This window comes from Eretmochelys imbricata, chromosome 7 (assembly GCF_965152235.1).
Source record: "Eretmochelys imbricata isolate rEreImb1 chromosome 7, rEreImb1.hap1, whole genome shotgun sequence".
NCBI lineage: Eukaryota > Metazoa > Chordata > Testudines > Cheloniidae > Eretmochelys > Eretmochelys imbricata.
This window is the reverse complement of record NC_135578.1, coordinates 83,332,767-83,352,009: the sequence shown is the minus strand read 5'-3', so window position 1 is coordinate 83,352,009 and position 19,243 is coordinate 83,332,767. Positions and strand designations below refer to the sequence as shown.

The following is a 19,243-nucleotide window of genomic DNA, read 5'->3' as shown; positions in this document are numbered from 1 at the left end:
CAAAACATATGACTCTAACCAGGTTCCTGGAAACTTTTGGCTCTGATTCATTGGGTGGCTTGTGAACATAAATCCTGGCCTGAGGAGGAGATTTGACATGGAATGTGACCATGGGCAAGTTTTGTTACAAAGCTCTTGCAAATCTGCACGTGAACAAAGGACCAGTATCAACTCGGGTTCAGAATTAAACCCCAGACTCTGCAGTCATTTGTACTTTGCAGTACCTACATTAAATCATTCCTCCACCCAAATGGAAGTGAGGTAACAGTAAAATAGGGAGCCGTTAGAAGGTTTTTGAAGAAGTAATTTGTATTATCCAAGCTGGTCATAATCGGCCACTAATAAGCCTGTTTGTTATGACCTTCGCTGTCCCCTTTCAAGTGTTAGATCAATGTTAATCCTGCCCATTGTTCCTTTCCTAACACAGTTAAGAATGCTGTATAAATATGTGCCTACCTCACTTGGAGTCTGTGGTCTCAAAGTAGCTTTAAATTAGCCCTCTTGCACGTATATAGCATTTTTGATTGCTGCATATTGTATAACTTTTCTGCATTTAAAGATCCACTTTCAAGAATGTGCATCTAAGTTGCATGTGTACAAAAGGCAGTAGTTCTGCCCAAAATGGATAATTGTGCTCCTACCGCTAATTAACAAAAGGAAATGCCAAACTGTGTTTGCTGATTTTGTATGCTCAGCTGTATATATGCAGATTAGTTATTCATTTATAAAAATGTAGACTTTAATACATATGTAATCTGGCCAGGTTTCAGTTGCTGTGGGAACTATAACTCTGAATTTCATGTAAAAGTCCAACCATAGTGTTACATTTTATACAATTCTTTTTGCTTTTTTTAAAATGCCGGAGGTGAAAAATAGAGTGGTTTAAGGTTGAAATAAATGTGCCTTTTGGGCTGAGAAGAAACAAAAGAAGTTTCAGCTAAAAGAGTGACTTTTTTGGAAAGTCATTCTAAATGCCTGTTTTCAGACACTTTTATGAAAGTGTCTTTTTGACCACAACTGTATAATTATTATAACTATATTTGAACTATTACAGCTACGGCAATGCTGTAATAAAAGTAAGCAACTGTATACCATATAAACAGTCTATATGTTTATTGAAAATAGAGCTTGTTTATTGTATTCACTTCTTCTTTCTTTCCAGAACACGCCAGTGGGAACTCCAATTTTCATAGTGAATGCCACAGACCCAGACCAGGGGGCAGGAGGCAGTGTGCTTTACTCCTTTCAGCCTCCATCCAGCTTCTTTGCCATTGACAGTGGCCGCGGCATTGTGTCGGTAATACGAGGGCTGGATTATGAAATCACTCAGGCCTACCAGCTCCAGGTCAATGCAACGGTGAGTCAGGCCATCTGCTTCATTTAATTCTTTGCTTGGCATTTAAGACTCGTCAGCTGCAGGGGAAAAAATCTATTATTGCCTTGTTTTATCTCTCCTCCTTCTACTTTCCCTTTGGAATCCTAGTTTCCTGTGGATTGCAACAGTCAAATTCTATTTTAGAATATTTTTGGTGGTCCCATAGGCATGGGCTTGACTGCCAAGTGCCTGCAGTATTTTAAGTGTGTACATAACACTAAAAGCATACATTTCTTTCAAATATTTTATGTTTATAAATTCATTATTTTACAAATTGACTGGTGGCTTCCAACTCATGTTGGACTTCAGTCTCCAAATTGTGTCTTTCGGAATCTTTTGCTTGCACTTAAATAACTCCCTTAATCCAGGAAACCCTGTATCAAGGTGGTTTGTCACCTTTTGGGTATGTCTACAGTGCAGTTAGATGCCCATGGATGGCCTATGCCATGGGACTTTGGCCAAGTGGCTGTTTAATTGTGGTGCGAACTTTCAGGTGAGGCCCTGGTTTTCATGGGCGACTTCAATCACCCTGATATCTGCTGGGAGAGCAATACAGTGATGCACAGACAATCCAAGCAGTTTTTGGAAAGTGTAGGGGACAATTTCCTGGTGCAAGTGCTGGAGGAACCAAATAGGAGCAGAGCTCCTCTTGAGCTGTTGCTCACAAACTGTGAAGAACTAGTAGGGGAAGCAAAAATGGAGGGGAACCTGGGAGGCAGTGACCATGAGATGGTAGAGGTCAGGATCCTGACACAAGGAAGAAAGGAGAGCAGCAGAATATGGACCCTGGACTTCAGAAAAGCAGACTTTGACTCCCTCAGGGAAACTGATGGGCAGGATCCCCTGGGAGAATAACATGAGGGGGAAAGGAGTCCAGGAGAGCTGGCTGTATTTTAAAGAATCCTTACTGTTTTTACAGGAACAAACTATCCCACTATATAGAAAGAATAGTAAATATGGCAGGCGACCAGCTTGGCTTAACAGTGAAATCCTTGCTGATCTTAAACACATGACCAGGGAGGAGTAAAAAATATTGTTCAGGCATGCAGGAGTGAAATCAGGAAGGCCAAATAATACCTGGAGTTGCAGCTAGCAAGAGATGTTAAGAGTAACAAGAAAGGTTTCTTCAGGTATCTTAGCAACAAGAAGGAAGTCAAGGGAAGTGTGGGCCCCTTACTGAATGAAGGAGGCAACCTAGTGACTGAGGATGTGGAAAAAGCTAATATACTCAGTGCTTTTTTTTTTTTTTTCCTCTGTCCTCACGAACAAGGTCAGCTCCCAGACTACTGCACTGGGCAGCACAGCATGGGGAGGAGGCGACCAGCCCTCTGTGGAGAAAAGTGGTTTGGGACGATTTAGAAAAGATGGACAAGCACAAGTCCATGGGGCCGGATGCGCTGCATCTGGGAGTGCTAAAGGAGTTGGCGGATGTGATTGCAGAGCCATTGGCCATTATCTTTGAAAACTCGTGGCGATCGGGGGAGGTCCTGGACAACTGGAAAAAGGCTAATGTAGTGCCCATCTTTAAAAAAGGGAAGGAGGAGGATCCAGGGAACTACAGGCCAGTCAGCCTCACCTCAGTCCCTGGAAAAATCATGGAGCAGATCCTGATCACTTTCCTCTCCTCTAAGTGCTTCAGAATTGATTCCTTGAGGAACAGTCAGCATGGATTCACCAAGGGCAAGTCATGCCTGACTAATCTAATTGCCTTCTATGATAACTGGCTCTGTGGATGAGGGGAAAGCAGTGGACATGTTCCTTGACTTTAGCAAAGCTTTTGACACGGTCTCCCACAGTATTCTTGTCAGCAAGTTAAAGAAGTATGGGCTGGATGAATGGACTATAAGGTGGATAGAAAGCTGGCTAGATCGTCGGGCACAACGGGTAGTGATCAATGGCTCCATGTCCAGTTGGCAGCCGGTATCAAGCAGAGTGGCCCAAGTCCTGGGGCCAGTTTTGTTCAATATCTTCATTAATGATCTGGAGGAGGGCGTGGACTGCACCCTCAGCAAGTTTGCAGATGACACTAAACTGGGAGGAGTGGTAGATACACTGGAGGGTAGGGATAGGATACAGAGGGACCTAGACAAATTGGAGGATTGGGCCAAAAGAAATCTGAGGTTCAGCAAGGACGGACAAGGGCAGAGTCCTGCTCTTAGGACAGAAGAATCCCATGCACCGCTACAGACGAGGGACCGAATGGCTAGGCAGCAGTCCTGCAGAGAAGGACCTAGGGATTACAGTGGACAAGAAGCTGGATGTGAGTCAACAGTGTGCCCTTGTTGCCAAGAAGGCTAACAGCATTTTGGGCTGTATAAGTAGGGACATTGCCAGCAGATTGAGGAACATGATTATTCCCCTCTATTCAACATTGGTGAGGCCTCCTCTGGAGTACTGTGTCCAGTTTTGGGCCCCACACTACAAGAAGGATGTGGAAAAATTGGAAAGCATCTAGCGGAGGGCAATAAATTATTAGGGGAATGGAACACATGATTTATGAGGAGAGGCTGAGGGAACTGAGATTCATTAATCTGCAGAAGAGAAGAATGAGGGGGGATTTGCTAGCTGCTTTCAACTACCTGAAAGGGGGTTCCAAGGAGGATGGATCTAGACTGTTCTCAGTGGTAGCAGATGACAGAACAAGGAATAATGGTCTCAAGTTGCAGTGGAGGCGGTTTAGGTTGGATATTAAGAAAAACTTTCACTAGGAGGGTGGTGAAGCAATGGAACGGATTACCTAGAGGCTTTTAAGGTCAGGCTTGACAAAACGCTGGCTGGAATGATTTAGCTAGGGATTGGTCCTGCTTTGAGCAGGGGGTTGGACTACATGACCTCCTGAGGTCCCTTCCAAGCCTGATATTCTATGGAGCCCGGGCTCTGGGATACCTGCAAGGAGGGAGGGTCACAGAGCCTGGGCTCCAGCCTGAGCCTGAATGTCTATGCTGCAATTAAACAGCCCATTTGCCTGAGTCAGCTGGCATGGGCCAGCCATGTGTGGTGTGTGTTTTGGTTTTTTTTTTAATTGTAGTAAAGACATACTCTTTAAGGGCAGTGGGGCCCAGACCAGCCAATCCTTGGTCCAAGGCATGATCCTTTAAAGAAAGATGTTCCATGAGAGGATCAGTGGTCCAGCTGGGAATGGGGACCAGGTGTCTTAGTCAGGGGACTATAATACTCCACAGGTAAAGAGACTGTGGAGCTTAGTGAGGGGAACCTATAGTCTGGAGAGGAGTGGAGGGGGAAGACTTGCTGAAGCAGAATATGAACTCTGATGAGGGAGAGCTAGGGATGTTAGTGAGGATTATAGCACAATCCGAGAAAGCAGGGCTGTGGGTACCCTGTCCCAAGGGAGAAGATGTTTGAACCCCGGAGTGAAGGCAGCAAGCAGCGGAAGAGGCCCAGAAGGAGAAGCAGGGTAGTTTGCAGCTATGTGGGGCAGAGGTTTTTTTGCCAAGAGCAGTTCATCTAAGCTGGATGTCTGGGAGCCATCCGCCTCCCCTTCCCCCTCTCCCTGCACACCCCCACCCACCACAAGCTGCTGGAGAGTTATGTGCAGGAGCTAGTTGTTTTCCTGGAGGGGAAGGGACTGAAGAGACATTGACCAGTTCCCCAAGACAAGTGTTGAATACCTGGGACCATTTCAGCTAAACTGGGACTGTTAGCGGGTATGGAAGAGTTGAGCTGCTTGGGTCCTCCCAGCATGTACCCATGGCTGGAGGGAAGGCAGAGAAGGGAAGAGTTGCGGAGACAATAAATAATTAGTTTGGCATCCTGATTCTGTCTCGATCTCTGCCTTGGGATGTGTCAATCAATGATGCTGCAAGTCATGAGGATACAATGCCATGAAGTAAACATTTCAATTTAATGTCAAAGTCCTGCTTTGATTCCATTGTGACTTCCTACAACTCCGTTCATTAATGACTTGGCTTTCCAACTCCTTAAGGACAGGTGCCACTACCCACACATCCCATATCTAGATACAAGTGAAGTGAGTTCAGTGATCTCATCCTCAGTTTGAGTGCCTATTTGCCATATTACAAAACCACATGTGCTACAGCAGAATTGTCTGTGTGTGCTCAGGAGAGGCCCAGAACTGCAGTTCAACAATGCTGTAGATTCACTCTGAACTGTACAGGCAGAGCTGTGTGTAAGTCAAGGTTTGGGATAGACAGGAGCATTGAGGTCGGGGTCTGGGCTTCTGTTTGACAGAACTGAGGTTGCACAGGCAGAGCCCGTTCAGATGCAGACGCCTGGGCCATGCCGGCCTGCACTGTGCAGGCCACCAGGCCTTAGTATTATCAGTCCAACTTCACCAGGCTTAAAACCAAAACCAAAAAAGTAGAAGTTTTTTTATCTGAAGAAAATAAAATCCTCAAGCCCAGTAGTGATAATGCCAGAGTAGCAAGAGAGTGTGAGTCAGAAACAAGCATCTAGCAAAGCCGTAAACACTGAGGCCTGTGTGTTGAGGGTAATGTGCAAGCTGTGTTGTTGAATGAAGTTTAAATTAACACGAATCTCCTGGCAATCATCCCTTGCTGCTGTTCAAAACCATTTGCAGAAGTGTGCAGTAACCTCTGTTTGCCTTTCACCACTGTGCCTGATGGTAGGGTATCAAGAGACTTGTTTATCTCCCTTCATATGTCACCATGCTCCTTCTCTTTTTTGGTAGAATATGTAACACGGCATTAGTACTTTATCTGGCAAAGGGCTACGTGAGCTAGCACGGCCTTGGGGCTCCCGTTGTGGAGGGACTAGTGCAAGAGAGCTCCCAGTACGGCAGACTTCACCTGATGCAGAGCAGTGCTGTGAGGAAGCTCAGATGGATGTAGTCCCAACTATTGCTCACAAGACACTGTAGTTAGGAAGTTCACATTTGTGGCATTTCAGGCACTGCAGCTGTAATAGAGCACATACGGTGGCAGTCCTGGTTGGCAGTAAGAGGACTTGGTAGTAAAGGTGCCTACTTCACTATCTTGAGACCATTGAGGTTATTTCTCTTGCAAGCTAAGCCATGTTTGAACCCAGACTTCCAGTAGAGAAAAGCATACAATAGCCCAATCACCCTCCAGCCCCCTGGCTTGAAATATTCCAAGGTTTTTGCTTTAAAAGGCTTTCATAATAAGACCTCCTGCATACTTGTTCCAAGCACTCACCTCACGACAACACAGGAAGCAATTTTGCCTTACTTAGAGAGCTGCAGTTGTACTAATCTTGCCCAACTCTTTTTTTTAAATACATAATAAAGGTGGGTGACTTGAGACTTATTTAAGCTAAAAGTGTAACCTACTTGCAAATGATTTTAATATCATGAGGGTATGTTCTTCCATGGTTAAATGTTTTGTATTTATTTTTAACCCATTATTCCAATTGTAGAAATTTAAAATCAAGGGTTGCTATTTGTGGAGCCCACATAAAGAGTGTTATGAGCCCTTGTTAGCCACTGGCTGGCGCTGCAGCAGCAGTTTTAACTAAGGCTATATATTTTGTTAACTAAGACATTTCAATATAAGAAAACAAACTATGAATTGAAATATTTGTTAAACAAAAAGCAGACTCAAAACACAGTGAAAAATACATGATGCCTACTAAATTGTAAAAGGGCGAATCTTGGAAAAAAACATATTTTCCAGCTCAGAGATATGTAGTTCAGGAAATCGCTTTTTCTTAAAACTGTCTTGTGAAATTGTCTGGAGTATTTATAGATCCTGACCCAATGGTGGGTGAGATAGCAGCAGGAATTCTGTAAGTGCAAATCTGAGACACTTGACCATTGTGTGGGATGAACTATTCTGGGTATTTCTCTTCCTGTCATAAATGATTTTTTCCTCTCTGGGTTTCAAGGACCAAGATAAAAGCAAGCCCCTGTCCACTTTGGCTAACCTGGCAATCACCATCACAGATGTGCAAGACATGGATCCAGTCTTCATCAACCTGCCTTACAGCACAAACATCTATGAAAACTCACCTCCGGTAAGGGCCTCTTTCCCTTGCAGCGAGAAGGGAAGGGAGATATAGCTAAGGGGAATAAAGAACACTACACATCTTAATGCTAGGGATGGAGAATCCTCTCCTGTCAAGTACTGTGGCTTCCTCCTCTCAGGATGGCTTCTTTGGTTCCTCTGTCCCAGTTTTCAGGTGTTGAATCCAAGCTGGGAAGGAACACTATCTTCTTTGCAGCTTCATGATATCCAAATGCAAACACCATAGCATAGTGTTTGTTCTGCAGGAAAAAAATAGGGGAAATGGCAGACAGTCCTTGGTCTGAGGTTTGGTAAAGGTGTGAGTTATGACAGTAGCAAGGTAGTTGCTCACTCTGGGGAAGGGTAGCTTGACATATGGTAACATTTTCAAAAACCTCTGTACTATAAATACCACTGAGAGTCAATGGTACTTACATTCCAAAGTAACTTCTGAAGATTTTACCCATAGAGCATGTGTTCTCTACACTTGGAAAACTACATTCTGTCCTAAAATCATCATGTGCTAGAGTTCCATGCACTCACACATCACTTCTGGAATCCTGCATTCAAATACCTGATTAGATCACAGTTTGATTCATTCATCTCATCCAGCTACACAAGTTAACATAAACCTGCTCAAGAACGACCAGGGACTAGAATAAATGTAGTGCAGGATTGGAGTGCAATGTCCAAGCTGTATAAGGGCTCATTACTGGAATAGGAGCAGTGGCTGCAAATCAAAGTTAAAGTGGATTGGTGATATTGGAGGAGGTTCATCCAATGCCAGGCTCCACTCTCCTTAACTGAGGCTTGGGTCACATGTGCCTCACTTTCATAATTCTACATTCATCTACATATGTTCTCAATCCTCCCCACTCCCAAGTAATTTCGTCTGCATTCATTGTATGCTCATACTGAGAAATTTCCAAAATACTACATACTATCTAGAACATTTCAAGTCTGTATGGATGAGCCTTGTAGTCCTGCACACTGGGCAGGAAATGCAGAGTGGACACATTTTTTTGCATTCTCTGAGTGGATGGTAGGGTTGTCTAATGCCATCAGAAAAAGCACAGAGGAAAGGCTGAGAAATGCATCAAGAGGGAAGATGCAGTTGATAGATACAAATGGCTACATGAATTACACTCCCATGAAATCCAGTCCTGTTTATATTAAGCATTTCCCCAGCACTTGACAGTGAACACAGTGAAGAAGAATAATTCCTACTTAGAGTGTTGGCAAAAAAGAATGAAATGAAAATTCCCACTATTCTCAAAGATTATAGACCGAATCATCCTCCAAGTGACCTTGTATCCATGAAAGGAGACTGTCTCTTAAATTAAATGACAATATAGTAAGACTGGAGCTAAATGGTCCCTTCATGTTGTTCCTTACTCTAAAGTACATAACAATTACTTTCAGAAAGTATAGTACTCAGCCTGGATAAAATAACCAAAAAATCCATGTCTAAGATGAAATCACCCCCAAACTACTAAGCCATAATCTAACAGATTTCCAGTTTGTTTATAGACTTAATTTCTCTTCTATTGCATCTGAAAAAAGCATATAATAGAATTAAAGAGTAAAAGTGGGGGAAACAAAATTCTGATCCATCAAACTGTCCTCATGCTCCATAGAAAATGTGAGTGTATTGTGTGATTTTTTCCCCCCTTTGCTTTCTCCATCACTGGGGTTTGTGCAATAGATGGGAGTTTGGAGAGGATCCGTATTTGATTGAATGACGGAGTGTAAAGACAGGTGTAGTTTCGCTTCAGGGAAGAACTTCCGAAGCCTGTAAAGAGCATAAGAACACAAATCTCTGCACATGCTGAAGTTTGGCTGTGCCACTTTTGCAAGACAAGAAAATGGCTCCTCAAAGCACCAGCCAGGCGCTGCTGTTGTTAACACCACCTCTGACTATTTTTCTTTTCCTTTCAGATCTCCAAGCTGTCTCCCTGTAGGTCTGGTTTGGAGATTTTGTGACCTAGTAGTCTCCCTGTATATGTGATCAGGAGATTAGTGTGAAGTGAATTCTGATGTAATCATGGAAAAACTCTAGAGGTTCCACTAGAATTTTCTCTTGCAAGAATGGTGATTATGGTTAACAGTGAAGTGATTTTTAAAAAAAGAAAGTACTAGTACAATAGCTTGCTACTTACTTCTATTTAGTCACTTTTGAACCTCATGAAATGCAGCACCAATATAGTGTCGAACAATGGTTCTCAACCTGCGGCCCAATCAGCACACAGCTGTGGCCCACATGACATCCTCAGTGTGATACCGGTGGTACTGGATGTAGCCCACAGTGGTAAATAGGTTCTAGAGAGGTGGTTCTCAACCTATTACGGTGTGTACATGGACTGTGACAGCCTCCCAAACACACCTCTGTCCTGACCTATAACACCCTTTGTTTTTGTTCAGCACATCCATAACTGAATACCGTCAAACTGTGTGGTGGTTTTGTTATGTGAAAAAAGAAGTTCACTAGGGATTTTGATGAGACATCTGGGCTTATTTCATTTCTGCCACAAAATAGGCTTCAATTTGACCTGGACACTGTGGTCTCTGTACCATGCAAGCTGACCTGATATAGCCATCCCTCCTCAGGCACATTGGGCTAATATATACACAAGCTGTTTCTGCCGTTTGTAGACATACGGGTGCATATGAGGTTTGGACAAGGTTCCTGACAGTTTCCTCAGCCTCTCTGCCTCTGTCTGTCTCTCTTGCTTTCTTTTTATCTGTGGTGCACAGCATGACTGTGTTTCTGTATCTACATATCAGGCAAGAGTAACTAATCTAAAGTGTATGCAGTAATACCAAATAAGATTTTATTAGGTAACACAACAAATTTTAATTTCCTCATTCAAGTAACAGCATGTCAGCCAGCCTGTTGGTGAAGAGCTGATAGAAGGTGAAAAGAGTGGATAAACTGCAGCAAATTACTGAAAACAGATCGCTATCAGCCGTTTGACTAGAATTGACTGGAAATAAGGAGAAATAGGGTTGTGGGGGTTTTTTGTGGTGGTTTTTTCCTCCCCTCCCCTCCCCTCCCTCAGATTCTGCCACGGCAGCTTTCTGAAGTGCTCCCCCTGGTTCCTCCTACCTTGACATGGGGTTAAGGTTCACCTTTCAAGTCCTTAATCCTGTGACAGAAGAAGGAAGAGAGGAGAAGAGTTCTGCTGTGGTTCTTATTTTTCTGAGCTCAGGATGCTGTACCAGAATTCAAAATCATTTTACAAATACTTATTCAGACTCAGGGAAGAAAGAAATCCCGTCTTCCCCCTGCCTCCACCTCCACTTAGAATTCATTAGCGGGCAAAGAGGGGGAGAGCATTTGTCTTCTCGTTAAGCATTGCATAATCTTTCTTGATGCAGTGTGTATTCTCAAAGGGGACAGTACAAATTTCCCCTGGTTCCTGGACAAACCAAAACGGAATACTTGCAGTTACAGTAATGCTCAGCACTTGTGGTATAGAGTTCTTTTGTTCTTCCAAATGCTTTGTAGATGTTAATCCTCACAGCCTGTATCAGTTGGTAAGTATTGTGGCCATTTTACAGACAGGTAAATGGTGGCATAGAGGCATTTACCCCCAGTCATAAAGAGGACTGACTCACTGTCTGATAACCCAGGACTTCCAGGCTCCTAGTTTTGTGTTCAGACCATAACTCACTTTTGTCCAAGAACTTTAAATCAAGAAACCATCAGCTTCTTTTCCAGAGGGGACATGGGAACGATCCACCCAGCAAAAGGTAAGCAGAGGCACACCTGAATGCATTCCATGCTGGCATCCCAGACAGGAAACTGCAACAGTGAGAGATGCTGAGGCCCAGTAATTTTCAGTCCCTGACTGGGTTTTCCAAAGTGAGTGAATAATGTGTTCCTTATTGCAGCGTGGCATTTATCCCCTCCCTTAAAATAGAATTAAAATACTTTTAATTCTTTCTTTGTCACCTCCAAACTCCCTCCCACCCCCAAATCAGTAAGTGGAAGAAATAATGCAGAAGCAGTAACACCTTGACTCCAGAGTATCAATAGCGCTCAGTTAATTCCTTCTTAGAATACCTCCGGCCCATCAGTGGGAACACTTGATTAAAAGCTCAAGGTTTTATTAAAAAAGGATTTATTTACCCTCCCCCAAACCCTCAAACTTTATTTGGCTAATGTAAAATCTTTTTTTCTGGTTTTTAAGCAAGGGGCTGTTTCAGATTATTGCTTTTTAAATCTTCTCCTCCCATACATGTGGGAGTGGGTTATTCTGTATTCCAGCACTCTGCTTCCCTCTATGTTGAGGCCTTACGTTATGGCCTCACCCCTCCTTGACAGTCAGATGAGTTGTTAATCCCTATAAGAATATTGGGAGCTTTCAGGAGTAGCTGCAGCCACCAGTTTACCTGACAGATACATGGATGATTACCACCTGTAGACATGAACTTCATGATTCACCTTAGGAACCTCACTAGTATATAACAACAAGGACTTCTCCCAGGTGACAGTGGCAGAGTTACCTCTGATTTAGAGATGGAGGTAACTGCCTGCCTGCTATTGGAGTTTCCTGGACAATAGGCTTTCATCTTGTGGTGATCCAACAGACCAAGTTAGGGTGTCTTGTAAGAAAAGCCAGGGAAGAAACCAGCTGCCAATCCAAGAGGAGTTAAGAGAGACAGAGTAAGTGAGGAGGAAGCTTACCAATTACTTAGTTTCTTCATATGAGGGAGCACTTAACAAGGATGGAGCTGTCAGGACTTTCACTTTCACTCTGTACAGCTACCCTGGATTGCCTTTGTATTTAACATACTGAGGATGTTTCTGCATGGGGGCCCCAAAAGTATTTTTTGATTTCCCATTTGATCTTTGCAGTAAGTGGAGAAAGTGCATCAATTTGCATTTCTACTCCCACTACATGCAGTCTGAGACACAGCAGAACATAGACTGGCGTAAACAGAACCTGCTTCAAGTTGGTGCCAAGTTTCTATTGGAGCATCAGAAATTAGCTATCGTGATTTCAGATGTTTGTCATTCCTGAAACTTGCCCACTAAACATGGGACAGATTAGGGCACATTTTGGGAAGATGGATTTCTTGGCTTTTTCAGGACATCACAATATGTAATAAGCCTGGTACATGAGGATGCCTAAAGAAAATATAGGGTGCAAAGAGGCCTTTCTTAGGTCCACATAGATCCAGCTCTCTTCCAACCCTCTGCTGGTTGGCTCTGTAAGTGCTTTTCTGCAGATCACAATTTGATCTGAGATAGTGGATAAGTGCTCTGTGTTTGAGGCTGTTATCCAGGCTCTCAGCTATGAGGGTAGGTCATGACTATATTGTCATATTTCATTTCACACGAAGCAATTAATTGAAGATGGACATTTAGGACCTGATACTTTGAATTCAGTGGAAAGACTTTCATGACTTCGGGTTTTGGATCAGGCTGTTAGTGGGAGACCTACAAACTACTGGGAGTTTCATTCCACTAATCACATTAATGTTGGAGCATCCTATAAACAGGACTGCACGAATGATAGTCACAGCCTGGTAGGCCATAAAGGGAAGTGTAGCGGGTAGCAATTGCTGTCTGTTCTGTGCTTTCAGGCAATGGATGTCTGAGCAGTGGAGGTGAGGCAATCATATCCACTATACTGTGTGTTTCACTGCCATGGATAAAGTGTGAATCATTTTCAGCAGGGCACGAGGAAGGGCTTGTAAACGAGAGTGGGGAGATGTAGAGAGGATTGACCTGCAGTTGCAAAAACAACTCCATGAAAACTTATGTCCAACTCTCCAGAGCCAGCCAAAGCCCTAGTTTCCAGTGCTGCCAGTCCTTTAATCCTCATGACCAGATGGTGAAATACCATCTATCTTGTGGGTTACCCCCTGTCTCTTGCAGGTGGGTTTTCTTAAAAAATCCCTAAACCCTGATAGCAGCATCAGTACTCTTAGCTTCTGCCTCTGGCCACAATCATCCCACTTGGCACCCACAGAAGATGGCTTTTCATAGGATAAACCTGCACCAACATAAATGGCCATTACTATTCCTGTACCATCACTAGCCCCTCTTCCCCAGTAGTTGCTTTCCCTTTGAAATGTGTCACAAGCTATGCCGTACTTATCATCCTGAGCTGCTCCTTCTCTTTTGACAGGTGATGAGTGAACTGTCAGATAGGCCAGTGCCGAATCCAGTGTCTTTGGAATGGAGAAGCACTTTTAGTTTGCCGTTGAGCAACTGGAGGCTCTTCTCCCATGGGAATAGTAAATTGAAGTGTACCACATTTGGGAAGTGAGCACTGAATTGTGTGCATTGAAGTCTCTCTCTTTCTCTCTCCCTTCCTTTTTCTACTTTCTTCCCTCTCCTCTCTAAATCCCAGCTCTTAGCTCCCACCTGCCTCAGTTTCCCTTCCCCCCAGCTGCTAAATACCCTTGTTGTTGTTGGTTGGTGTACTTGTTGATTTGGAAATCACAATTAATCCTGGTGATTTAAAGGTGCTCTAATGGCTGCTGGATCCCGGCAGCTGAGTGCTGCTCAAAGGTCAGTGACCTGGGAGTTATGCTTAATGCTATCAAATTGCAGATTTATGTGGAGTTTGTTGAAATGCCATGGGAGGTTGAGGAGAGAAATATACATGGCCCAAAGAACTTCACTTTTATTACAGCCAGTTCCATATGTTCTCCACTGAGTCCCTCTGTGCTTCATTGAGTGAGACTGCTGCCCTGAAAGGGGGGGACTGAAAGTCTGAATTTCTGTGGGAGACGCGCTCTAAGTGGTTTCTCCAAGGTAGCTCAAGGCTGTTTTTAATTTCTAAATGAGATTATTTTGATGTCATGGGACCACTTCCATCTCCTGCACTGTCAATGAGGTTCCCCTCTGTTTGGCTTGTGTACTTTGATTTGTGCGCACAGACACTGACAGGTATTGCATTTTTGCATGCTTAAATATTTTCACAAGCTTAGGCAGGCATGCACGGAAACTCACATATATGTAAGCACATACACAGGACCAAGTATGCATACACCTAGACACCCCACACCTGGGGACCTCATTATACCAATAGGGACCCAAATATGCACACATATGTACTGCGCGCACACACTGTCATGCATGCACAGGGGCAAGATTTTTTTTTTATATTCAGCGCAGTTCATAAAAAAAAAAGCTGTAGTTGTAAAGAAAAACTGAACCAGTAAGGTTAGTTAAATAAATGCTCCAACCTTCGGCCTTCAGCTGATGAATTGTGGCATTGGAGGAATGCAGCCAATGCCAGTGTTGCGCTTCCTCATTAGACATGCAAATGCCACTGACATTTTCTCTCAGGGTGAAATAAATGCCTCTTTTCCCGCTCTCAATAAACCAATGAAAATGGAGCAGCTTAAAGTCATAAATGTGTTCACACTACATTAATTACTGTTTTGCGCATATGTGATGTGCCCATGCATGGACTCACTGCAGCCTCATAAGTGAAGCCAAAGCTAGAGAAGCCAGATAGCGAATTCACATACATGAATAACATTTCTGGTCCTAAAACTAATCCTTGGTCAGTCTTTGTCCATTTACTGTTTACTTGGGGCTCTTAGGCTTGTCCATGCTTTTGGCTTTTCACGGGACTGCCTGTCATGTGACATTCCTGAAGGAGCTTGTGTAAGTGGCTGTCTGACAGAGGCAGGCAACCATCCATAGACTGACCCCTGTTCTGAGCTTTGTTCTGACCCTCGTTCTGTCTATAGCTTTCGAATAAAATGTAACAAATCTTTGACTGGAAGAACTACAATCAGATAGCTGGCCAGCCCTGATTAGTATCTCTGTTTGCCAAGAAAGCCTCATTCAAAGAACACTGAAGTAAAAAACCAAAAGAAATCCAAACTGAAAATCTCAGGATAGGTAGAATCCGTGTATCAACCATTGTTGAGATGTAGGGTGGAAGAACAATTCTCTTCTGGGATATGAGGCCTGAAGCCCCAAGCTGAGGAAGTTATTGCTCAATGGAAGCTATTTTTCTAAAATTTAAAGTCTGTTTCATTATAAACTAAAAACTCCAGTTTGTGTATCTGTTATAGTCGTAATCTTTTTGCCTTGAATGTGCTACAGCTTCTTTTACCCTCTGCTGAGATTTCTCTGTTTTGGCTCCCAATGTTAAGTGACCCTCTCAGCTCAAGCATTTAATTGCAACATTCACCTTGGTGACCTAGCTTCAAATTTGTCTACTATAGGTAGGTGGCAAGTGACAGTGAAATGAGTTTGTTGGTGTCGTCATAGTTCCTGGTGGACATTTGCTCACTTCACAAAACTACCACATGATTTGTCTCAATCTGCTCAGATGACCTTGTGTGTTACAGATCTAGTTCTGCCTTGGGTATTACAGGTCAAGACCAAGGTATGTTGACACGGTTTTGTTGGGGGCACAGGACTTGAATAGCAAAGGGTGTTGCAGGACAGAAATAAGCTGCTTTGGTGGAGCTGTGTGCAGGAAACTTTTATAGGGCCTTTCTGCACCGTGCCTCGTCCTGTTCATGGGCAGCTCCTGATTCTCACAAATACTTAGAACACTAATTTAAAAAAAAATTACATTAGCAATGTACTTCAACTGTTATACTTGCTGTGTCATGAAGTTCTGATTCACTCAGTTCTTCTCATCCCCTCAAGTGCATATGAGAAGTCTTGCACATCCTGCAGCCTAATAAAACAGGAAAACGATGCAATGGAAAGTCTACAGGGCCTGGAATGTTGACATCTTCCTTTTCTTCCTAGGGTACAACTGTGCGTATGATAACGGCAATTGACCAGGACAAAGGACGGCCCAGGGGTATTGGGTACACCATTGTCTCAGGTAAGTCATATGGAGACCACATCATGAGCCCATGGTTGGCATATGTTGGAGGTGAGGGAAGAATTGGCCTTTTTAAAGCGCTCTCACCTACTCTGTCCAAACTTGAAAAACTATTTTTATTTAACTACTTGTGATTTTATTGGTCTGTAGTCAGTTCTTTAATACCAAACATGCTGATTACCAAAGTCTACTGGAATAACTGAAATCTGTTTTCTGATGAGCCTCTTTTGCCTTCAGTGACGTCACAATCCATTGTTAGTGACGTCTCAATCCTCTTGAGTGGAAATGGTTATTTTACCTACTTTTTGCCACTGTTCTATATTGTGATCTTTCAGAGTTTAGTAACATGCAAGGTACATGCAGCATGACTGCTATATGCATGTCCTCAGCACCAGCTGTGCATTGCTTGCTTTGTGCACATTTGGATGCATCTAGCTCAGGGGTGGGCCGCATCAGCTTTCTGAAATTGTATGAAGGGCCGGTTAGGGGAGGCGCTGCCTCCCCAAACAGCCAGGCATAACCTGACCCCTATCTAACCCCCTCACCCCTAACTGCCCCACACCATCCCATTCAACACCCTTCCCCTTCCTGACTGGCCCCCCGGGACTCCTGCTCTCTATATCCCTTCCCCCTTCCCATGCTGCCTGGAGCACCAGTGGCTGGCAGCGCGGCTGCACCAGGATAGGCAGCCTCGCCCCGCAGCACAGAGCACTGGGTCAGGCTGGGCTCTGCAGCCCTGCTGCTCAGTGTGTTGCGCTGCACGGCAGCATGGCTGCAGGGGATGGGGGGCAGCCTCCCAGGCCAGGAGCTCAGGGGCAGGACAGTCCTGTGGGCCGGATGTGGCCCACGGGCCATAGTTTGCCCACCTCTGGTCTAGCTCATATCGGAATGCAGTTTACTGTTTTGGATGTATTCCACTGGCTTAAGGCTGTATGCAGTTCACCTTATATAAAGTAGCAGGTCTTCAAGGGGATTAGGAGAGCCCTTAGGCATTTGGCCATGATAGCGTTGCTTTTAGAAAAAGAATATATGTAATGGTGGACAGTATAGTACACGGTAATTTTAATGAGTTAAGGATCACGGCATAACTTACAAGTGATGAAGTAAAACAAAAGTTTAAGTATGGTCATCACTAAAGAATAGTTCCATTTCATACTGCACCAAAGAGGATGTCTGCAGATGGCTAGGCATAAGCATTTTGTTGATACAATTGTCATGTTATTGATATAGTTATGGAAATAGTGTGATTTATTACCTGCTGAATTACTGAGACCCTTTTCTGTAGCTCCTAAGTGTTCCCTACTTATCTCCCATTAAGGTATTGGCCTGGTCTGACTCTGCTTAACTTGTGAGATTTAGTAGGATTACAGCACAAGTTGGTATGGCTACATGGTACTTTTTTGAATGAATTTAATTCTGGTGAAAAGCTGAATTAATTGTGTAAGAGCTGGCTTTCACCTCCCACCACCAGTCTCTTAACCCTACCTGCATGTACCACCTCAAAGAGTGAGGGAGTAATTCACTCCCTCGTATGTATTTTCTTCTCCTGGGGCTGCCATCACATTATGCCCTCAGTTCTTCTTCTTGGTCAGTAGGCATTTCCCATGCTCCACTGGGACAATGGGTCAGAAAACAACCCCTTATGGGAGAGGTTTGCTTAGTCTATGCCCTTTAATTGCTTCTTTGGAGTGATCTGTGTGAAATTCCCAAGCAATCTAAAACCACCTGAGTTATAGTAAAACTTGATTAAGATAGAATCTGACTTCAGAAAAAACCTGAATGCAATTCTCCTCCTTTTTGCATGGATTCCACTAGCTCAAGGCTAAGATACATAGAGATAAGATAGATACCATGCTGGTAGTTACAAGGAAATAAGCATAATCTTCTATTTCCTATACATACATCCTTTCTCTTCAGCTTGACACTGACCCCTTTTGCAGGCCTCTATTTTAGGGACATGGCCTTGCATCTCAGGTGTCCCATGTTGCCCTTCCTTTCTCTTGTTCTCTGGGATCCCAGCCATTCAAAGTTTGTGATGCCTTTTTACTAATGGTGGTTTGGACAGAATCCAGTGGCATATCAAGTATGCAGCGCTAGATTACAGTGGCATTTCAGCAATGGAGTATTTGAGCAGGTGTCTCCTCTTTGAAGTGTAACAATCTGTGTCCTCCATGCAATGACTATTGTACCCTGTGTCTGCTCACTATTCCCACCCTCTCCTCCACATCTCACTCTGCAGTTACTTCAGAGCTTTCTTTTTCAAAGCCTAGTGTTTCAGATATGTCTTTGATATTGCCTGCACCTCAATAAGCCTGAAGTGTCAGAGCGGCTTGATCCTGGCTTTCACGTCCATTGTCCCTGGCTGGAAGTTTTAGTCTGAATCCAGCTCAATCTGTCTTTAAAAATACTGAGATTATACATTTGTATAATTCCCTTTAACGTTTTTTTTTCTGATATACATACAGTATATATTAAGTGACCGATTGCTGACCTGTCACACAGGGATATCAATCAGAGCAAATTGCAGTGGTGGGTTTTTTGTGATGTAGACACTGATTCACTGGGAACTAGACATGGACCACAATCGTTTCACAGAGGCCATCAAGCAACCTTCAGATGGTAAAGACTTTCTGCAACTGCTGACCTGTGCTGCATTCAAACCCATGACCTAGAAGTGAAAGGCTCTTATCCAATTACTCCTCTCCCAAGATCCATTCTGTAGGCTAATCCTCTGGAATGTCCTTTTCTGAGTGCTGCTCAGTATATAGCTATCACCTTTACATTTCTGCGTTGGCATGGCTGTTGAATTTGTCTTGGGATAAATGTGTATTGTCATTATTAATGACACTTAGTTTTCTCACTTGCAAAACTGTAGCTTTTGCCTGTGTTCCTAAATGATGGCTTTGCTGCTCCTATCCCTTTCATCCGTTCCTATGTGGCCGGCATGAGGCCCGGAGATGTCGGGGAAAGGGGCAGGTTCCTCCTCGGCCTTCTATGCACTAGACTTTCAGGGAAAATTTCCCCCTAGTGTTGGCAATGCTGGGAACACAAGTGAAAACAAAGCGCCAATGATCACAAGCATTTTTACC

At 43.7% G+C, this 19,243-nt stretch overlaps 1 protein-coding gene across 1 annotated transcript in view; it reads left to right on the top strand.

The window, feature by feature from the left end:
• CDH23 (cadherin related 23) overlaps window positions 1–19,243 on the top strand; it is a 498,190-nt gene that overhangs the window by 198,035 nt on the left and 280,912 nt on the right. The window contains exons 7-9 of the mRNA XM_077821918.1: window positions 1,163–1,357; window positions 7,217–7,345; window positions 16,076–16,154. Coding sequence (XP_077678044.1) covers window positions 1,163–1,357; window positions 7,217–7,345; window positions 16,076–16,154 — 403 coding nt within the window. The remainder of the gene's footprint in view (window positions 1–1,162; window positions 1,358–7,216; window positions 7,346–16,075; window positions 16,155–19,243) is intronic.